Consider the following 20,438-nt stretch of genomic DNA (forward strand, 5'->3'; position numbering starts at 1 on the left):
GGGAGACAGTGTAATCCACATCTTCAAAGGTTTTTCAGAAAGAAAAAGGAAAATATTTATTATTTACTTATTTCTCCACAGAGAGCAGCCTGAAGGTAACAAATTGAACCAGGAGTCTCTCAAGCTACACCTATCACCCTAAGCTCTCAAGGGCCAGGAGAAGGCTCAAGCACTGATAGTGCTACTCACTAAGCTACCAGGGCTGTACCCATTAGAGCTCAGCCCTGCCCTGGTCCCTGACCTGAGGACATAATCTCCAAAGACTGTCCCCAACAACCACTATGGACAAGGGTTTCATACATGGGGGAAAAGTATTCATCTGCACCATGGTACTTACCCTCAGGGAGAAAGAAGAGGTCATGACCCCATTTCTTGTACAGACAACCCTAAAAGTGCCCTCCAGTCCTAATTTCTCTGGGTATTTCTGTACCAAGCTATTTTTAACAAGGAGAATCCAAAAGCCCTCTCTAAAGATGTGCAATTTAAATGAATAAGCTTTTATGTGTACAACAACAAGCTCTGGGGCATTCATGCAATTTTGCTGCACTTAGTAGCTCTGTATAAATAACATAGGAAAAGAAACATTCTATGAGTATGCATAAGATGTTCATAAATACAAAATAGTTATAATAATTCATTGCAGTATTACCAAGGTGCAATCCCATTATCCTAAATACTTGCTCAAATCTGTAGCAAGAGACACTCCCTGTCCCAAATGGTTATGTAAGAACATTTTCTTAAGTGAAAAAATGAGATTATCTGAAGTAATTTTTAGTATAAGGCACAATCTAGCATTTCCTCCCCCCACTTAGGCTTAAGCCGTTTTCCAGGAAGTTCAGCTAGTAAGCTTTATACAATGACATGACTGCTCCAAAACTTCCTCTTCTTGTACAAATATACATATTGGTTAATCTCTTAGATGCTGTCCAGATTGTCTCCATTTAACAAACTTCAAAGAATTGGGTAGCTCAGAGATGATTTTGGGGCATTTACCTATTTTGTCCCATATTTAACTTTCTAATTGTAACAGGAGGAGGGTGAAATGCTGTCAGGTTCTGTAAAAACTAGTTACTCTCTTTCCATTGTAGTCAACTTTAAAGCTATTTTATCATTCTAGCTTTGCATGTTTCTAGGCACCACTGAAAGTCTGGGTATCAGCACTTCATAAAACTGTTTCCTAAACTGAAATTCAGAGAAGTGTTGCAAAATGAACCCATATATTTCTCACAGTAGTGAAAAAAGTCAGGGTTATTTTCTTTTCTTTTTAAACCCCTGTAAGAAAAACACCACAGGCATCAGCTAGTTAGTAACCTCTTAGTGCACTGACCTGTTTGATGTTCACAGGAGGGTTAATCAATATATTAGACTTGGATAGGGTACCATTAGTAATTTATGCATGAATTTTATTACATAGTTCAATCTTCTTCTGCACCACAGCCTGCAAATGCCCCTCCATCACACACTGGTACAAAAAATGTGAGTTATGAGAAAAATAAGTTATTAATTCTACTTAAATTTTGGTCCTGTGCAATGCAAAAGGCATGGTATTGAGGTATGTTTGTAGTATTTTGCACTAAAAAATGGTAGTATGTTTCTACTTTTAAATATGGCATCTTAGTTAATGTTAAATTAATCATTAATCATGTAGGACATTTCTAATGATTTCTAATGATTATTATTCCAATGCCTCTCTATTGAAGCTGAAAAACTCACTAGATTGACCTCCAAAAAAACCCTTGGCATTTGAAGAAATGACATGTAGATGCATGCTAGCGTCTGTGGCTGAGCACGTTAGCGATTCATCTCTACAGAACAGACAATTAAATGTCCCTGGTATGTTGTAAATGGGAAAAGATTGCAATCTGCCATGGATCATCCTGAGAATGGAAGCTTAATGAATCAGAGGAAAAAACAGTCAGAAATTGAATTTGATGAGATACACCTGCTAAGTTATGTGCTTTATGATGATGAGGCTCTATCTAAAGCAGCTGTTATAGAAAATAGAAGGTGAGTCTGAAAAAACTAGAGAGGCAGAGTGTATGAAGAAGATTGAACCAATGTTTGTTGCTGTGTGAAATGATCCTTCAATTCAGACACCTTGTTGTTGAATTATCTACCTGTGGCTATTTTTTGCCATGTAAGTGCACTTCACACTGATATTTTTTCTAGGAACAGTACATTTATATTCATCCATCTAAATTATCCCTGCTATGATATATAGTCCAGCTCTGTAGCAATGTAGATGAGGCAGTTATAGGTAAAGTTAATAAAATCCCCTTTGACTGCCTTCCCTTTTCAGAGCTGAATCCCAAGCCCATGGTTAGGCAGCTACATTTTCTATACAGTACAGGAGGCATCTCAGAAAGGAAGGCAAACAAGCTCTTGCTTCTGCAGAGTTTTGCCCAAATTGAGTCTGAAGCAGTGAGCCTTGTTCAGAATTGCTTCCACTGATTGTGAATGAGAGCTAAAAGCAGCTTATCAATGTGCTTGCAGCATTTTATTCGGGTTTATTTAGCCTACTGCTCACAGTCTGACTTTAGCAGAGGCTGTGGGGGATGCCCTGACAGGCACCAGTGGAGCCTTCTGAGAAAAGACTTTTTTTTTGATGCAATTCTGTTGTCACCTTCTCCATCTTTGTATGAGAGAGTCTTTTGACTATGGAGTTGCTCTTTAGGCAGTTGAAAACAGTTGAAACAAATACCTCTCCTTAGCCATTAGTAAGCCTGTCACACCCTAAAAAACTTCTGCCAGCAATTATAATGGAAAATACTATTAAACAGCCTTTCTGTGAGTTTTTAAGTGAAGCACTGCACTCTTTCACGGATGGAGCCAGTGTCTCCTGCCAGGCTTTTTCAGTTCTCTTCCCTGATTTGGGGCCATAGGGTTTTGGCCTACTGTCTCTTAGTGCAAAAGAAAAAAAAAAACCCAGAAAACAAAAAAACACAAAAAAACCATAATTAAAAAATGGAAGGGATACTTCAATGAAAAGACACATTGGCTTAATCTCTAGTGTGATATACCTGATAGCAGATGCTGCACATCCCTGCATTCTTCAAAAGAAGGTGGCATAATGCTTGTGTAAGTTATATTTTTAGAAATCTCTTTCTAAAAAAAGATTAAAATGAAAAAACAGGTGTTCCTTGTTTGCTGAAGGGAAATGGAGGAATTACTTCTGAATTTACACTGAATTGATAGTCCTCTCTATTGCACCAGCCCTGGATGGATATATTATATTGTACAATATTGTTCTTTTTATAGGAGATAGGGTATTAATGGCAGTAATGATTTTTTCCATTAAGCAATTCAAAAAATATCATATGTTTGTTTAGGATTTTTTTTTTTACCCGGCTTATCTCCATTTTTCCTGTATTAGCTATGGGATTTGTTAGTCCTGAATCCTCAGTTCGTAGATTAACATGACATGACATGTTTCTTTTTATGTCAAAACATTTACAGTGTACTTATAAAAATTAATAGAAGGCTTAAAATAAGCCTCTCTCGTAGCATGTTGAGGTTTATTTCTAATTTTGTTATGAGTACTGTCAATAAGTTTAGTTCCTCTTAGCAGAGCCCTCTACATTTTTGATAAAGTCAGATGAAGTTTTTTCTTCCTTACTGTTCCCATTAGCCACAACAAATCTTTCTCTTGCTGCCTGTGCATGTTCTGACTGTCATTTCAACACTGACTCATCGCTGAGAAAAGATTAAGACTTTGACTCGACAGGTTATAATCCTCCGCCTGCGCCAGGAATGCAGTGCTCTGCTATCTTACAACTGCCAGCCCGTGCCTAAAGAGGCATGATGGCCCTGTCTGATGTAATTCAGCTTGTCCTGATTAGATAGAGGGAAAAATACACACATATCTAATTGAAGCATGGGAATTATTTTATTGGATTACTAATGCACTTAGAAAATCTATGGCAACATTTATTAAATAAGTGTTCATTCCCATGTGTAACCTGGCTCACTTCATTACACAGGATGAAGGTTGGAAACTGCATCCTGTGAAGTAGTTGGAGTTTTTCCCCCTTGCTGAACAGGCAGCATTTTTCATGTTCTTTCCAAATCATCCCTATGGTTCACTGTGATCTTCTCTCTCTGCTGCTTTATTTTATTGCACAAACACTAAGAATGACACTTGTTCCAGAGAGCATTACCAGAGCTTTAATGTCTATTTCATTATATTGCACACATTGAAGAAAACTTACCTTTAATAAAATGTAGCAACGCAGTTACATGCAACACAGCTCATGAATTTTCTTATGTGCTCAGTTTCCTACCATCTGCTTTGCACACAGTACTCAGGCTTGTGGAGCAGCTTCCAGGATTTTGGCATTTCTATTGCAGATGCCATGCTTCTTCCCTGTTACAATGCCAAGCTTTTCCTTAATCTGAAAAGCAACACACAAAGGTTGTACACTAGCTGACAAAGATGGAACAGTGTAATTGAAGAAGAATGATTTCCTTAGGAAACAGCCTGAAATGCCTGGTAGGACTACATCATAAGAAGTTGGCAGATACTCTCAATTTATATTTAATTGTCATTAATTGCCATACTGAGGTAATGTAGCCATCCAATTTAGTAAAATGACAGAAAAGTCCTGAGGACCATTATAAAAGCATAGTTTTCATTAATACATTTTGGAGTTTGGAACTGCGTTTTGCTTCCTAGAGGGCATAGCAGGGGGAAAGACAAACGTAGATTTATGATTCTCACATAAGAGGAGAACCAGCTGTCAGGGAAAGGCTGCATCATCACCTCTCTGACCTGGAGGTTGCCTCAAGCTGGTTGTGGGGAGAGCAGGGCAAAAAGTCTGAGCTAAAAACAAATGAAAGCAAACAAAACAATCCAGAAGTATAAATAGGCCCTGAAGTTCATTAATTAATCCAAAAGCAGTACTGTCTATGACTAATTCCTGACTTGTTTCTGGCAACATCCGACAGGTCCTGGTCTCCCAGCACAGATGGAGGAAGGTTCACAGCAGAGCTGTGCTGGGGCAGGTTTAGGGCAGGTCATGCCAGTTCCCTCTGTAGAGCCATGTGGCAACTTTGGATGTGCAAACCACTGCTACTTCCCTGTGATGCTAGACCCATGCCCACTGCACTCTGGCATGCCTGGAGGATGCAGGGACTCAGGCAGGTCACAGCATGGCTGGCAGAACTCTTCCCACTGCCCATTCTTCAGCTATCCATTCTAACCCTGTTCCTCTTTTCCATGCCCAGTGTGAAGCCTCAGGACAAAAGGCAGCCCCACCAAAGTCAAAAGCAAAACTCCACCCGTGCAGAAAATTCAGCTGCTGCCTGGAGCTACAAAGCAGCTCTCCTCATTCAGCCTTAGTATCTGCAGGAAAAAAACTGAGCAAATATGCAATTTTTGAGATGTGTGAACCCAAACACAACATCAAGGTGTTCTGAGACAATTTCAAAAGCCAAATGCATTCAAATATAGGAGTTTGTGTCCCAGCCAAAGATAGCATTTAAAGCCAGCGACACGTACTCCAATAGCTGCAGTTTTGTCCCATGCTTCACTGGGGACATCCTGCATGTTCCAGGCCTGGCCAGGAGCTTGCACTGTGTACAAACACAGCACCTACCTAGACCAAGCACCAGTAAAACCCTTGAAATCATCATTCTTTCCTGAACACTAAAGACTTACTGAAATCTGTAGCTGAAGCCCCAGTTCAAAGGCAGCTTTAGGGGAAGTTCATCAGAACTGCTCTACTGTGGCAGTACTGTCTCTCAGCGAGTTAGTCACTCATGCCTTCCCTTGCCACAATCTCTGATGACCACGCGAAGCAGATGTTTTGATTTCCATAATACTTTTTCATTTCTCAGATGCACTTCATTTGCTCTTATTAATAATGGAACAGGTTTGATTTGGAGCAAATTTGGCTTCTATAGCCAGCTAGGTAGAAGAAGTATCAGATCTTGATTGTTGTGAGATTTTTTTTCCCATTATTTTAGCTGGGAACCATTTCACATGTGTAGGGCTTTTCTTATATTTACTGGACACCAGAAATCAATCAGAGTGCAGGAAACAAAAATCTTGAAGGTTCATCAATATTTCAGGCCCCATCCAATTCAATTGTATTTGGAAAAGGATTGGAAATTTTGCTCAGTTTGCAGCTTTGAAACAGAATAAGCCCAGCTCAGTGGAATTGAAACCTTGAGCAGGTGACCGTGCCAGATGCTCCACCTGTCCCTTGCTGCCACCCAGTCCAGCAGACCCACATGGAATGCCATCCATGTGACCACTGAGCATTGCAGAGCAACAGAGATTTCACGTGATTTATTTGTTTCTCCCACACTTAATGTTGCAAAGGGCCCTGACATGGAAGGAGGAGACAATTTTTAGCCTCTCTCTTAGACTTTGGATCAAAACTCTTGCCCTTCTGCCATCACTCTGCTTACAGATGGCACTGACCATTGGGGGAGCAAAAATTCAGTCTTAACTGGGCGTCCCTCCTTTCCTCAGGGCTGGTTTTAGGTTGATGATCTATTTTTTACCTCAAGGACAACAAAACGTTATCCAGAAAAATTAACCTGATTTCCAGAAAACACAAAGGCAGCAGTAAGTCAGGCATAACAGACCTGAAAGAATTTGGAAATATATGAAAATTTATTTCCTTGCATAAGTGCTACAGCTTTCAGTTCCTTCTTTATTCTTTTTGGGTAATTTATTTGCAAGATTGCTGCAGCTTTATCTTTGCTTGATAAATAGTGTGAATTTCTGTGGCTTGGACTACAGCAAAATTTTGAGGGCCTTTAACAGGACCTCACCTCAGCAGGATCACAGCTTGTCCTCATACTTTCTTTTCTGCAGGAATATAGGATATAAATAAGGATCTTTTCTGCAGAAGTTTAATTTTCTGAAACTTAGCTCCTGGCTTCTCTATTTTCTGTGTGACTGTTTCCTTTAAGGCTCAACAGTTTTCTACCCTTTGAAAGTGTACCAGATTGACTAATGGAACAAGTGTCATGATTCTGGAAAAGTATTTCCAAAGCATGTATATTCTTGTTTGACTCACAGTGTTTCTCTCAGTGGGGGAGTTACTGTGCTCAGAAGATCATGTTATGTACCAGTTAGTCAGGTGTCCTGGTGATTACATGTAACTTTTTAAAGGAACATCATGCCTTTTTGTGCAGTTTTGATTTGCTTTTATGGTTTTGGTTTGGTTTTGGTTTTTTTTTGCTTTTATGCCTTTTTTTTTGGTAGTTTGCTCCTTCTACTTTTTTTTTTTTAATCCCCCAAACCGCACCATTGTTTTCAAGAGTCTTAGAAAATTAGATATGAATGTTTTGATTTTATTCTTTCTGCTCAATAATTATGCACTTCTCTCTCTGTTTTTGCTTTCCTCATATTTCAATGTGATTAATGTACAGAAGCACAAAAAAAATATATTGCAATTACTGAAAATAGAGTTCAAGGGTACGGTTTCCAGAGATCAAAAAAAGAACAACCCACAAAGAAATGGAGGTTTGATTTTTACTTCTTGGCAGTCAAGGCAACATGTGGAATTAAACATATAGTTAGGATCTAGCTGAAATAGTAAGCCACAAGATTGTGCTGTGCTGTTAAAGGCAGGACACAACTTTTTTTTTTTAGTTTTTGCCATTTTCCATGAGTGGGCAGGGATGCACACTGCTCCCTCACCTTCTCCATGTCCGGTGTGATTTTCTCTGCCTGCGGCTGCCCCGGGGACCCGTCCTGGCAGCTGTGCGAGGTGGGCTCACCGAGGCACTGCCTGGCCTCTGACACCCAGCAAGCTGCGGGTGCTGGAAAAGGCTCCTCTCTTTGCTCTGTTTTGCCCTCCTTGGGATAAACAAGGATCCTGTACTGTGGGCAGGCTGCCCAGAAAGGCAGGCAGCCTTGGAAAAGGAGACTGAGGTTTTGTCTTTAACACTTCCTAAGGAAAAAGAAAAGATGTTTTCGGTACTTTGGAGCAAATAATGGGCATGTGATAAATCAACATGAGAGAATGGGTATGGCAGTTTTACTGCAAGAAAAACTCAATGGGGAAAAGCACTAAACTCTGCCTCTTCTTCTTGTCTCCAAACACCCTTTCAGGTTAAACTCACTTATTCTGTGCTAAATTTGCAAGATATTGTCTACACAGTCGTTCTGGGTTTTTTAATCTCTGAAGATGTAATTCATGTGAGATACTCCAAAGTGTAAAATACACCATTTTTAACCAAAAAACAAAACACCGCAAACAAACACACAAAAACCCAAACAAACAAACAAACAAACAAGAGCAAAAATAATCCCCCCCCCCCAAAAAAAAACCAAAGAAAAAACCCAAAACCAACAAAAAAAACCCACCTAAACCCTGTATTGGACTAGATGTTGCTCATTTTAATCTCTTCCATCCCAGATTACTCTTGTTTTCTATAACAGCTGCATACCCAAAAGCACTTCCCTCCTTTAACTAATGAAACAATGAGATGTTAGCGGTATGCAGCTTTTATGCAAGTCAGGGTGAGGAAAAAACTAAAGTTAGACACAGGACAAGAGCAGAAAGAAGTTGCTTCTTGGGTGACAGATAATAGTGTGTGGGTGTGGAGGAGGCGTAAACTTCTCCATTTGCATTAGCACTGGGGAGAATACCAGTGGATAAAGGCAGAGAACAAAGTGCAAGACTCACCAGGGACCTCGGAGTGTATTTTACCTGTCACAGATTAAGTGACATGTGCGGGTAGTTACACAGACTTCTGAGGGTTAACTCCACACCCTGAAATTTCCTTTTAATAACCGTAAGTATCACACGCAGATAAAATCGGCTCTGCTCCATCATTCTTTCCATCCCCCCTGGGAAGAGAGTATGAAATCTGTCCAGGCTGGTATCCATGCAGCCAAAGGCTCATTCTCCCTTCCACATCCCCAGGCTCATCATGCACACACCTCCCTAATGCGCTAGAATTGGCTTAATTTGATCTTGACAAAATAAAATTAAGTAAGCGCAAAACCACTAAAGTTATTACAGAGAGTGACTTTCTAAATCACGTTTAACTTCATGCCATGCCAAGAGATAATCCCCAGTTAAATCCAGCCTCAACTGAAAAGAAATACTCAACTAATTCAGCTCACTATACTTTAGATCTCAACAGCAGAGTAACTAACCACTCTTTTAAAATTTCCTCTTTTCCCAGGCTATTTTGGCATGCAATAATTTGGATTATCACCCTTAAAATCAATTTCAGCTTCCAGGTGCAGATGATGTTAAATTATAAAAATACATCTCTTTCAGAAGTCTGTCTTCTACCAAAGGGTTTAGATGACCTTCCTGTTTGACCACATTCCCAGTTTGTTCAAGCTGAGCATACAGAGGTGGAAACCAGTTTTGTCTTTGTTACAGAACAACATGATGTAAGGGTATTCAACTGAGAGCACCTGTGATTAAATTGTAATTAAATAAATTCACATTAAGATGTAAGATCAAATCATGAGTAAGTGTAAAATCATTATAACCCTGTTGAATTAACTGAATTTCTGCTCATTTTCATCAGCTGAGACTGACTAGAGATGAACTTTTCTGAGTAATTTTCAGCTCTTTGTTACTAGCATAATTAGTAATTTGCTTTTTCAAGCATCTTGCAGTGTTTCTTTCCATTCATTTATGTGGAGTTCCTCGTCAATGTTTCTTGTGGCTTGAACATGTAACAGGGATCCTGCACCAACTCTTGCTGAATCAGGGCTCAGTATACTACCAATCACTTTTCTCACAAGGGTGCTTAAAATAGCATCTTCAACCCATCGTAGCTCACTGGGAAATCTGTCAGCAAATTTCACATTTCTATTATTACAAGACCAATTTTAGAACTAGAAAAAAAATCATAGCAATGATAAAGCTCCAGGTGGAGACAGGTCAGTACTGCAAATACTTTCATCATGAAATGCCAGAATTTCAGAGTGAATTCACTTTTAGCATGTTCATATTATCATGAATTGGTTTTCCACAAACATTTGGTGGATTAAAATGTTGATTGACAGCAATATTTACACTTCATTTCTTACAAAGCTGCATATGCAAGTATTCATGGCCAATGAGTTTACATTAGCATGAGAAATTACTCTTGCTAGAAATGCTCACACATTTCTGAGTTTAGGAGAGCAGGTAAATCCCTCCGTACTGTGGGCTGTATCGAACTGTGTGCTTCCATCTCAAAGACTTCCTCCAGGCACAGTTTATATTCATCTATTGACATGTGGAACCCCAGAACTGGAGCTAAAATGAGACTGGGGGAGGTGGAGACACTGACTGCCATATGACTTATTGACTAGAAAGCTTAAATAGCTGACACCATGCTATTGCCCAGAAACTTCATAAAAACGTAAACACAAGTGGTTAAAAAATTTCTAATAATACAACCTGAGAGAAATCACAAGTGCTTGTACATGTGCTATAATTAAGGAGCACCCATTATTTAGTCACTTCTGTCAAATATTATTTTAAAATCAATCCAGTCTAGCACTGTGGTTTTTTTATTTTTGAGACAGGCAGGCACCCTGGTTAATAGCAGAAGACAAAGGACTTCTAACATGCTCCTAAAAGAGAAAAGTGCAAAAAAATCCTCAACATCTGTGAGACTAGACATCTATTAGTAAAGAATTAATTAACTATAATGACTTGACTAGTCTCTGTGTTGAAGTGAAGTCTGATTTAAATCATAGAGTCATAGAATCATTAGGATTGGAAGGGACATCTAGTTCCAACCACCTACCCAATGGATAGGGGTGCCACTCACTGGACCAGGTTTCTCAGGGCCCCATCCAACCTGGTCTTGAACCCTTCCAGGATGGGGCATCCACAACTACTCTCGGCAACCTGTGCCAGTGCCTCACTATCCTCTGAGTAAAGAATTTCTTAACATCTTTTCCAAATCTCTCCTCTTGTAGTTTAAAAACTTTCCCCCTTGTCCTGTCACTATCTGCCCATGTAAGAAGTCAGTACTCCCTCCTGTAAGTATGGGAAGTCTGCAATGAGGCTCTCCCAGAGCTTTCCCTTCTCCAGGCTGAAAAATGCACACACACCTCCTGGAACAGTTTTCTGGGCTCTGCAGCCCTGTTCCAACCACATTCTGAAGGGTGTCTTAGAGTCCCTCCCAGCACAGCACAACACTGAGGTGGTCAGAGTGGTGTTGCTGACTCACTCTTGAGAGGGCAGCCAGAGACCAGACACGGTTTGAGGAAGTTTTAAGTAATGTGGAGAACTGGCTGACTGCAGTTGGAAACCAAAGTAAAAAATAAAATGAGACTACAATAACTTGCTGTGCCTGTGAAATTTGAAGGCTTAACCATGCATTGCAGATATGTCATTATGAAATACGACTTCATGGTTCTTCATGGAGGTGTCCCTCGGGGACCAAACACCACTCTCTGTAGGTTGTTTCACATTTGGTTGACTTTGAGCAAACATATAAATTCTATAACTGTTATGACAGTCCGTGTAAGAAACACAGATCATGAAGAATGTATTTAAGTCCTTACTATCCCCCTGGGTTTTTCTGAATTTCAAATAAAATAACAATAAAAAGACATGTTTTTTTACGGACAGATTTTTGGTGTAATTTTATTCTCCAATCCTAGGGATAGGCATCAGGACACAGGTTTTTACATCATAATTTTGGGGTCCTAATAATAAACATGCATAAATTACTTTTTAAATGCAACAGTAATTAGGAACCTGAACAATGTGTGCTGCTATAAAAGAGAGTCTTGTAGGCCATAAAAAACTTCCCTTACCCATATGCTTGTTCAAAGAAAATTAAATTCATAGTCTCTAGGTATTGCTACAGATGTCAATAAGAATGCAAGATCTGAAGATAGGAAGGATTCAGAAAGACAAATTAATGAAAATCCCTAATCTAACAATTCTGCCTGGACTCTGGACATTCTGCTAATAAGCAAAAGAATTGCTAACTGCTGGCTGGGTGCTGCTGACTTGTGCTGTTCCTGCTTCATCTGCCACCATATTATTATTATTTTGCCTCAAGCATTGCTGTGGAGCTCACTTTAGCTAATGATCATGCAACTAACAGTCTGTCAGCCTTAATATCTACGGGAAACAAAATGGAATTTGTCCCTACACTATTAGCCATGCTTTCTAAACACACTTCCTTTGGCCATATGTATTGAACATTATATTTAATGCCTACTCTACTATATGCCTGCCGGATATGTGAAACAAAGGAGAATTTTATAGGGCAGTATGTAGAAGTCTACATAAACTTCTTTGGCACACCCTTGAAATACAAAACCAGGACAACTTAGACCGTTGCTCAGTTTTTGAAGTAAATGCAAGAGATGAGAAGCAGTGGGTCAGTAGACTGGCAGCCAATAATAATTCCAATTTATTGAAAGACTCAGTTTTTGCCTGAGGTCATCTAATTACATGTATTGTAACCACAATGAGGTTTAACACAAGGGCAATTAAAGCTTCCATTTTGAGGAGGTAAAAAAATCTAACTCCAGGGTGAATCAGAGGGGAGGAGAGGCAGCTGAGGTAAAATCAGAAAGGGTTCTGATCTGTGAGTCCCTTAAATGGGGTAGGGATTAATACTGCTAGCAATTTCCACCCTAACTACCACTGCCCCCAAAGCGATGGGTACTGAGCTGTCTCAGGAGAAAAACTGGTGCCTTTGGTTCCCAGAGTGAGCTGGGAAGGCTCAGAAGTCTAAGTCCTCACTCTGCTCTTCTGCATTTGCTACAGTGGTGCTGAGATGACCCCTTTCTTATGGCAGTGAAGTAATCTGTGAACTGTCAGGAAAGCGCAAGAGAAGGGAACTGGGGAAAGCAAGCAGCGGGTTCCTTTCAGGCAAGCTATTGTTGAATCAGAGTCTGTCCCTCTAGATCATGTTTCCCTGTTCCACAAATAGCTTTGCACAGAAAAAAAAAAAAAAAAAAAAAGCAAAAAAACCCACAAGAAAAGTGAAATTATTATATCCTTGATTATATCTTGTTTTCACCACTGTTTTTTTATTTCTCTATCTCCGGTCACTCATTCGATTGGTCAAATTTCACCTCATTAGCTAAGAAAATGAGAAATACTTGAGATTTACTGGTTTTTTTCAAGTGTTAGGTGACAGAGACAGGAATTTTCCTTCCTGATTTGGACTCAGAAAAGCTTGAGTTTAGGACCTCCTAACACATATCCAAATGAAGTGCTAGGAAACTTTTGAACCTTTAGGGATCTCCAGTTACCCTAAAACATGGCTCAAGGAGTAAATACTACAAGGCAGGTGTAAGGCTCATTGTCTACATGACAGCTCTGCTATTTGTCAGTTTTTAGATATTCCCACTTTGAAGCTAGTGAAAATACAGTCAGTTCACTGATACCTGTTTAAGTTTTGCTTAGAATAACAGATTTAATTTTTCATATGATGGAACGTAATCACCCAAAGTGCTCAAAAAGAGTTGAGTATTGAATAGGTAGGCATGTTAATTCTCTAAGTCCCTTATTTAGCTTCATTTCCATCATATTCTACTTCCTTATACCTGCCCCAGGGTCTTACAAAACACTTCACACCTGCTGCCACATTTTGCTCACTACCAGTTTTCCACCAAAGCCAGTTGGTACCCTACAAAGAAGATTCCAACAGAACCTTACTTTACCCTCCTACATATATTTATATGTATGAATATATGTTATATATTCTGCATTATGCTTTGTAGGTATGTATCTTACTGATGTAGCTTCAGAGCTGAACATTTCAGGAACAAAGACAGTCTCTTAGAGACAGGGGTAGTGTATATAAGCACCAAACTGGAGTTCTGCGTACAGTTGTTTATATCACATGCTTTAGGAAAGATTCAGATCATCTGGAAAAAGCCCAGGGTAGGCAAGAAGGAGTTGTGAGAAAAATGGAGTTGTTTAGTCTAGAAAATGGGGGATGTGAGAAGCCTTTCAATATTTAAAGCATTATTGCAAAATAACCTGAATGAATAAATTCCCATGTGACTGAAGACAGGGAAAAAAAGCAACCGTTTATGCTACAGCATGAGATATTTCATATGACATTCTGGAAAATGTTTCAAATGGTTAATGGCAGCTCAGGACATAGTAGAGTACTTAACCGAAGTAGTAAGGGATAAATCCACTGCTTTTATAGGGTCTTGACATAAGATTATTAACAGTTTAAATGTGTATCTCCATGACATCCATCTCTCGCCAGTCAGAAAGGCAACTGCCTTTAGATGGCAACTTCTGAGGCAGACACACAAACATGTCTTCAGCACAATAAATTGACCACTGGTGAAGCAGGCCAGGCTCTCTTTCCATTTACTGGTGCTGTGAGGCCAATCTACAGATCTTTCACTCTTTTTTGTAAGTGGAGAAACAATTATTCCAGTATTCAGGTGGGAGGTGGCTTGTTCAGCTGGTTAGTAAACATTGCTAATTATTCTGTGGTTCTGAAGTCTTGAAACTATATATTCACACTCTACTGGGCATGAAACACCACATCAGAGGCTTGAGGAAATTAAAACAAATGAAAAGCAAGGTTTTGCTTTATAAATCATATGCAAAACCATCAGAGTATTCAGAAGCCCTTCTGGGTTTTCAGAGAAGTTATCTCAAGTTAGATCTTCATCTTCAAGGTTTTCATAAAAACTGAGACAAGAAAAAAGTTTAACATAATAGCAGTAGGGTAGAGCACCCAAGAGTTATGTTATTTGAATGCTTTCTTCGGCCCCAAACCACCAGTGTTAACTTCATAGAAGACTGATATAGTCTTTTATTCATTGAAAAGGTCCTTTGTTTAAACAACACAGGAGGTTACAGATGTCGCCTGGAGGTAAAAACATTCAGCATCTCAACACTAGAACTGTCAGAATAGCAAAAGACATAGGAGCCAGTCCTGCTACAGTGGAAAGCAGGACAGGGATATTTTGTCAATGAATGAAGGTTCTGGAGAAAGCTTAATTGTGAACAAACTTTTTGAGGCATGAAAGGTATTAATTTTAAACAGTAAATGGCAAACTAAACACAAAATTAAATATATGGCCTTGTAAATAGCTATGTTTGCAACTTTACATTTAAACATTATATAAATAAAATGATTGTTAAATTGTGTCATTCTTTCTTAGTATACAAGCTCAAGTGAATAATACAATATTTTCACTGATGGTCAGGTTGTACATATACACACTTCTATTGTAGTAGGAATTACTGTTTTCATTTCCATCAATTGCAAGGATTATAAATGTTTTCACTTTTTACATCCTTTTCTCTGGAAAATTAGCCGAAAGTCATGGACATGCACGTTTTAACACTGAACAAAATTTGCCTAAGTTTAGAAAACATCTCCATTATACAGAAAAGAATATATATTTTTCATATTAGGACAATAATAATATTTTTAAAATCCATTTGCATTTTAAAGGAGTGATGTGGACTGTTTAAGAAAAAAGGTAAATTTGAGTCTGCAATTTTTCTTTATGGAAACCGCCGTTCTTCCAAATATAGACAAAATGGGACTTAGAGAAGAATAGGGCAGGTAGAGCCCATTAGAATCTTACTCTCTATTTCATTGGGGGTTTTTTTAAATAAAGTTTAAAAAAATGAGCTCCTACTTGAAGTTTCAAATTTAAAGTAAAAAGCACTTGGAGTTAACCATGAGTGCATATAGGATTCTTGACTAATACTTTAAATAAAAGAGTTACATATTTTCCTGCTCAGAAGGAAGTAGGTGCATTCTTTCTGACATTGTTTAGTCATCTCACTAGTCCCTGCTATGCTCTGGCTTATAATCAGTGCAATTTGTGGAGTAATCAATATTTCCATTTTTATGACAAAATGACATCTTGTGTGCAAATGAAATCTCTCAAAGCATCTGCATCAGCATGGCAGTAATCAAATTGCTTGGTTGCTCTGTATCACAAGTAGAGAACACATCACAGAAATAAAGAGGGGCATTCACACACAGGTGGAATCTTCCAGTCAGGGAATAGCCATAGTAACGAGCTTGTGTGAAACACACTCTGTTCGATTTCCTGCTTCCAGGGACCACTTAGTTTGGTATACTTAGACGCTCTGCATCTCCACTTGTCAGTCAAGCCACCATCTGCTCCTACTCCCTGTAACCCCTTCCAGGTTCCTATGTACCCACACAGATCTTCAAATCCCTTCTACTTCAAAGAGTTTGAACAACCTCTGATCCTTTCCCTTCTGCTTTGAGCACATCCCAGCTCCACAGTATGTGGGCTGAGAAGTGCTGGCCTGTTAAAAGGTTATGTCTACATCCTATTTTGAAGACAGATGCAAGTTTGCTTCAAGCTGGTGGGAAGTGAGCCAGTTTGGATGCAGAGGTCATGTGACTGCATTATCAGCATAATGCTGAGCTTGATGCAATAAGCCTGACAGAGAAAGAGAATATATTAGCTGAGCTTCAGTCAGTGCAGAGCTCAGGCAAAGCAAGCTTACATCTGTCTGCAATCTGTCAGGCAGCTCCATATTGTGCCTGAATCGCATAATTCCCCCTTCAGTCATAATAGCCCACACACAAACTGAAGCAGGGACAGAAAGCCATTCTGTTTGCTCTCTACAGATGAATTTGCTGATACCAGGCTTCTGTGAGAAACGGCACACCTGCATGGAGCTCTACTCTGCTGTGCTGCCATTTCTATCCTAGGAACCAGGTCTACATTTGCCAGAAAGCTTTTATACTCCACATATATATTTGTATTTGTTCAGTTACCAGTACAAGATTATTTTCTGCACTGATACCTGTCTCCACCCACTGAGAATCAGCTTGAGAGCCACGAAACATTTATTACAAAAAAAGATTTGAAGTTCTCTTTCCGTTTTTGGTCTGTCCAAAAGCACAAGAGTTCTGATAAATTAAGACTCACAAAAGCACTGCTTGCTTTCAGTGGTCCAGCACTGCTTAGGATGAAACCCACAGTTAGCCATTATGAAACCCATCAATAGAAAATAGAGATTGTTAATCCTTGAGACCATATATCCATGGGAGACTTTACATGCTACCTTTCCCAAAGTCCATTTTCAATGTTACATCTATTGATCATAAAGACTGGACACTGTTATATGTCCAGCTGCCACCACATACTCTGGGCATTGAAGGCCTTTCTGTAATGAAAGTTGAAAACCCCTGGCTTAGAGTTCTCTGTGCACAAGCATTTTCTCTTTTTTTTTCCTCCCCCCAAGGAATCCCTGATATATGAAAATGTCTTTGGCAAGGAAACACAACCCTAATGCCTGCAGCTCCCTGAAATGACTGCCTAATACTTAGGTTACTGCACTGATCAAAAAGTGCAGTAAGACAAAAGTCTTGATCTCTTTTCACATGTTGCTCTCAAGTATGTCTGTAAATTTCTCTCACAGATCACAGAAATCATCTTGGAGAAATAATCATTATCCATGCTGCTTTGTTCTTAGGAAGCGTGGGTATTCTTCAACAAAGAGTGTCTAGCTTCTCACTGGAGTTATAGAGATTATTAACCTTTAATTAGCATCCAAATTCACTGAAATTAAGAAAATGAGAAGATGAGGACAATTTTCCAAGAACAGGTACCCACTACAAAATCGAAGATACAGGTTTGCTCCTCTCCCCATGCCTCCAGAAACACACAATGGAAGTTGGTCCAGGCTGGAGCAAACCACACAACCATCTTCAGGCTAAAGGAGAGGGCGGCAGGACCAGCATGGCTATGGCTCAGTGGTACCTGCTTGTCTTTAATGAATCCTGACCTCATTTATCCTTGTGACACAGAATTCATGACCTCTATTGCAGGCATGTGCATCTGGCTTGACTGAATTTCCACTGTGTCAATCTGCTTCTCAAATCCTTTCAGCCAGCAAAGAACACTGGTGATACCTGAGCGGAAACAAAGATGACAAAAAATACTCCAGGCCATTTTGCAGTAGGAAATTATTTCATACTGTGTTTTGTTCAGAAAGGTCTGACAAAAAGTCTAACCTGAGAAACTTCTCTGTCTCACGCATCTCGCTAGTTAAACACAAATGGTTTAAGCATGAAATAATTGCAATTTTTTTTTTTTTTTTGTATGAAAGGCTTAAACATCTGAACACCTGTGTTTTATTGACAAAAAAGTCTGTTCAGTCTAATGCTTAGAGTGGAGACAGGCAGCTCCTGACAGAATTGCTCCTGAAGTATCATCCTGTGACTATACTCTGGTGTCTTGCAGTCAGCTTTTCAGGCTGGAGCACTTCTGCACTGTTATGCCAGCTCCACAAAGCCCTAGGAGAGCTCTGTGGCATTGCCTACACACTAAATGGGTTATCAGGAACGACTGCTTATCCCTGCAGCTCTGCAGAGTGAGATGACACCTGTGTGTATCCCTCACAACTCCCCACAGGCACCTACCAAATTTCCCAAGTGTGGAGAGAGACACTGGCATTCACCAGACACAAGCCATGGTGGCATGAGGACCAGGAAAGGTTTTCCTCAGGAGCAACAAGGAGATGAAGTACATGGTGCAGCCATGAGCTTTAATGCTCACAGGAATCAACCCGACGTTTTTTGGCCAGGCACAAAACCTCATCTGACTTCTGCTTGAGAACTGTGATAGAGGCAATGAATTAGCACTGTCACAATGTCCAGTGCTACAAAATTGTTCTCCCAGCCCTGCTTGGGGTGTGCTGAGACAGATGCTTGACCAGAAATGAATCCTGCTTCAGCACACACCTGGCCAGGAGCTCTCCATTGGGTTCCATCCCACCCCCAGCCAGGAGCAGCCCCAACCCTGGGCATCTCCCAGGGGATGGGCACAGGGCCTGGTTTGGTGCAGCCCAGGGCTGGGGGCAGCTGGAGACTGACAGCCCTAGGGGCTGATGTGGGATGCTGGGCTGTGGGGAGCCCCTGGGGTCTGGCAGGGAGAGTCAGGGCTGGGGGTGCCCCTGGGGCCCTATCACCAGATTTTTTGGTCAAATTTCTGTTCTCAGAGACTTTTCTCTCATCTGGACATGCTTGATGGTGTTTCGCTTCCTTTCCCTCAGTACCCCCTGACCTTGCTTGGCTGCAGGAACTTATTGTGGATCACACTTGCTCACTACTGGCAGCCATCTCTTTGAGACACACGTTTGGCTGCCGTATTGCACAGTCCCTCAGCCTTGCCTTTGGAGAGATTGGTGCCACTGCATCATGCCTGCCTGCAGCTCCAGCAACAGGAATTCCCCACCTTTGCCCCCACAGGTTTCCAGCTTCCTTCTGACTACCTCCCTTGTGAATCACAGACTCTGAATCAAAAAAATTCCCATTCCCTAGGTTCAGAAGCAGTCGTCACTGCCCTTTCAGTGCTGCACCCACAGGACAACTGCATCTCCCTTTCAGCCTGCCATAGTCTCATCTACAGCTGACCCTGAGCTGCTATGACCTAGCAGGACATTTCACAGCCATGCCACAGCTCCCTGCCTGAGCACTGTGCTGTCCCTGCCTTACAACCCACTTTTCAGCCATGAAGTTTTAGTCAAAATTTTCTACTACAGGTTACAACAGCTTCTTCCAGGTGCTGGCTCATTTACAAGAAGGGGGCTAGCCTTCACCAACCTTACTCACTGTTAACCCTCCCTGACTCATGCTCCAGTTCAGGGAGTTCAATCCTGTCATACTCTGATGATATTTTATTTTAAGTGCATCAATATTTTGATACTACTTTTAAGTTACTCATAAAGAGAAGAGGAGTTAAGGTTCTTTCCAGCTAAAAGTCCAACTTTGATACACCCAGGGACCAGGGAAATGAAGCCTATTCAGCCAAGTATCTCGAAGAATTGAAAGCATTAAATACTCCACATTTTTTTAAGTAAATAATGAAATCAAATACAGAATATATTTTTGTCAAGAAAAGGGGAATAAAAAGCCATTGGAAAGGAATATAGAGTTCAGCAAGTGAATAGGCATATGAAAAATGTGGTTAGGACTAGGCAAGGAGACAGAGGGTGGGTGGATGGGAGTAATCACTAGAGAAAGCTGTTTCACAGCATCTGTAACAGAGTTGAAAAGATAGACTGGCCACTCCACAGTTGATTTAGTCCACGCTGAATCTGAACTCTAATGAAACTGTCATTTTTATAACAAGGAGTCAGTCCTATGTCGCAGTTATGTATTTGCCCTTTAGTTTTACAGTTCCCTATTTTTAAATATATTTTGTTACTATTAGGTCGACCACCCGTAACACTAAATCACTGCTGCTCTGGCATTCAGTGCAGAACTGCCTTGTGACATGTGTCACTCAGTAATTGCCTCCACTGCCCTTTCTTCCCAAGGCCATCATTACTGTTGCCTCCCAGGTCTGCAAATCTGCCAGCAGCTCCCTAAGTTGTCTCCCAACCACACATTTCAGTGACCTCATCTCTGCAGGCCATAGTCTCTCACACTTGACATAAACTCAGATCAACAAATCCACCTCCTAAAGTACAGATAATTATACTTCTCTACTGCCAGGAAGCTCTAGTACATCC

General features: G+C 40.3%; 1 protein-coding gene across 1 annotated transcript in view; it reads left to right on the forward strand.

The window, feature by feature from the left end:
* The first annotated feature begins 1,867 nt into the window (after positions 1 to 1,867).
* Positions 1,868 to 20,438, forward strand: part of LRP11 (LDL receptor related protein 11) — a 59,187-nt gene continuing 40,616 nt past the window's right edge. Inside the window, exon 1 of the mRNA XM_015620455.2 lies at positions 1,868 to 2,007. Coding sequence (XP_015475941.1) covers positions 1,868 to 2,007 — 140 coding nt within the window. The remainder of the gene's footprint in view (positions 2,008 to 20,438) is intronic.

This window comes from Parus major, chromosome 3 (assembly GCF_001522545.3).
Source record: "Parus major isolate Abel chromosome 3, Parus_major1.1, whole genome shotgun sequence".
NCBI lineage: Eukaryota > Metazoa > Chordata > Aves > Passeriformes > Paridae > Parus > Parus major.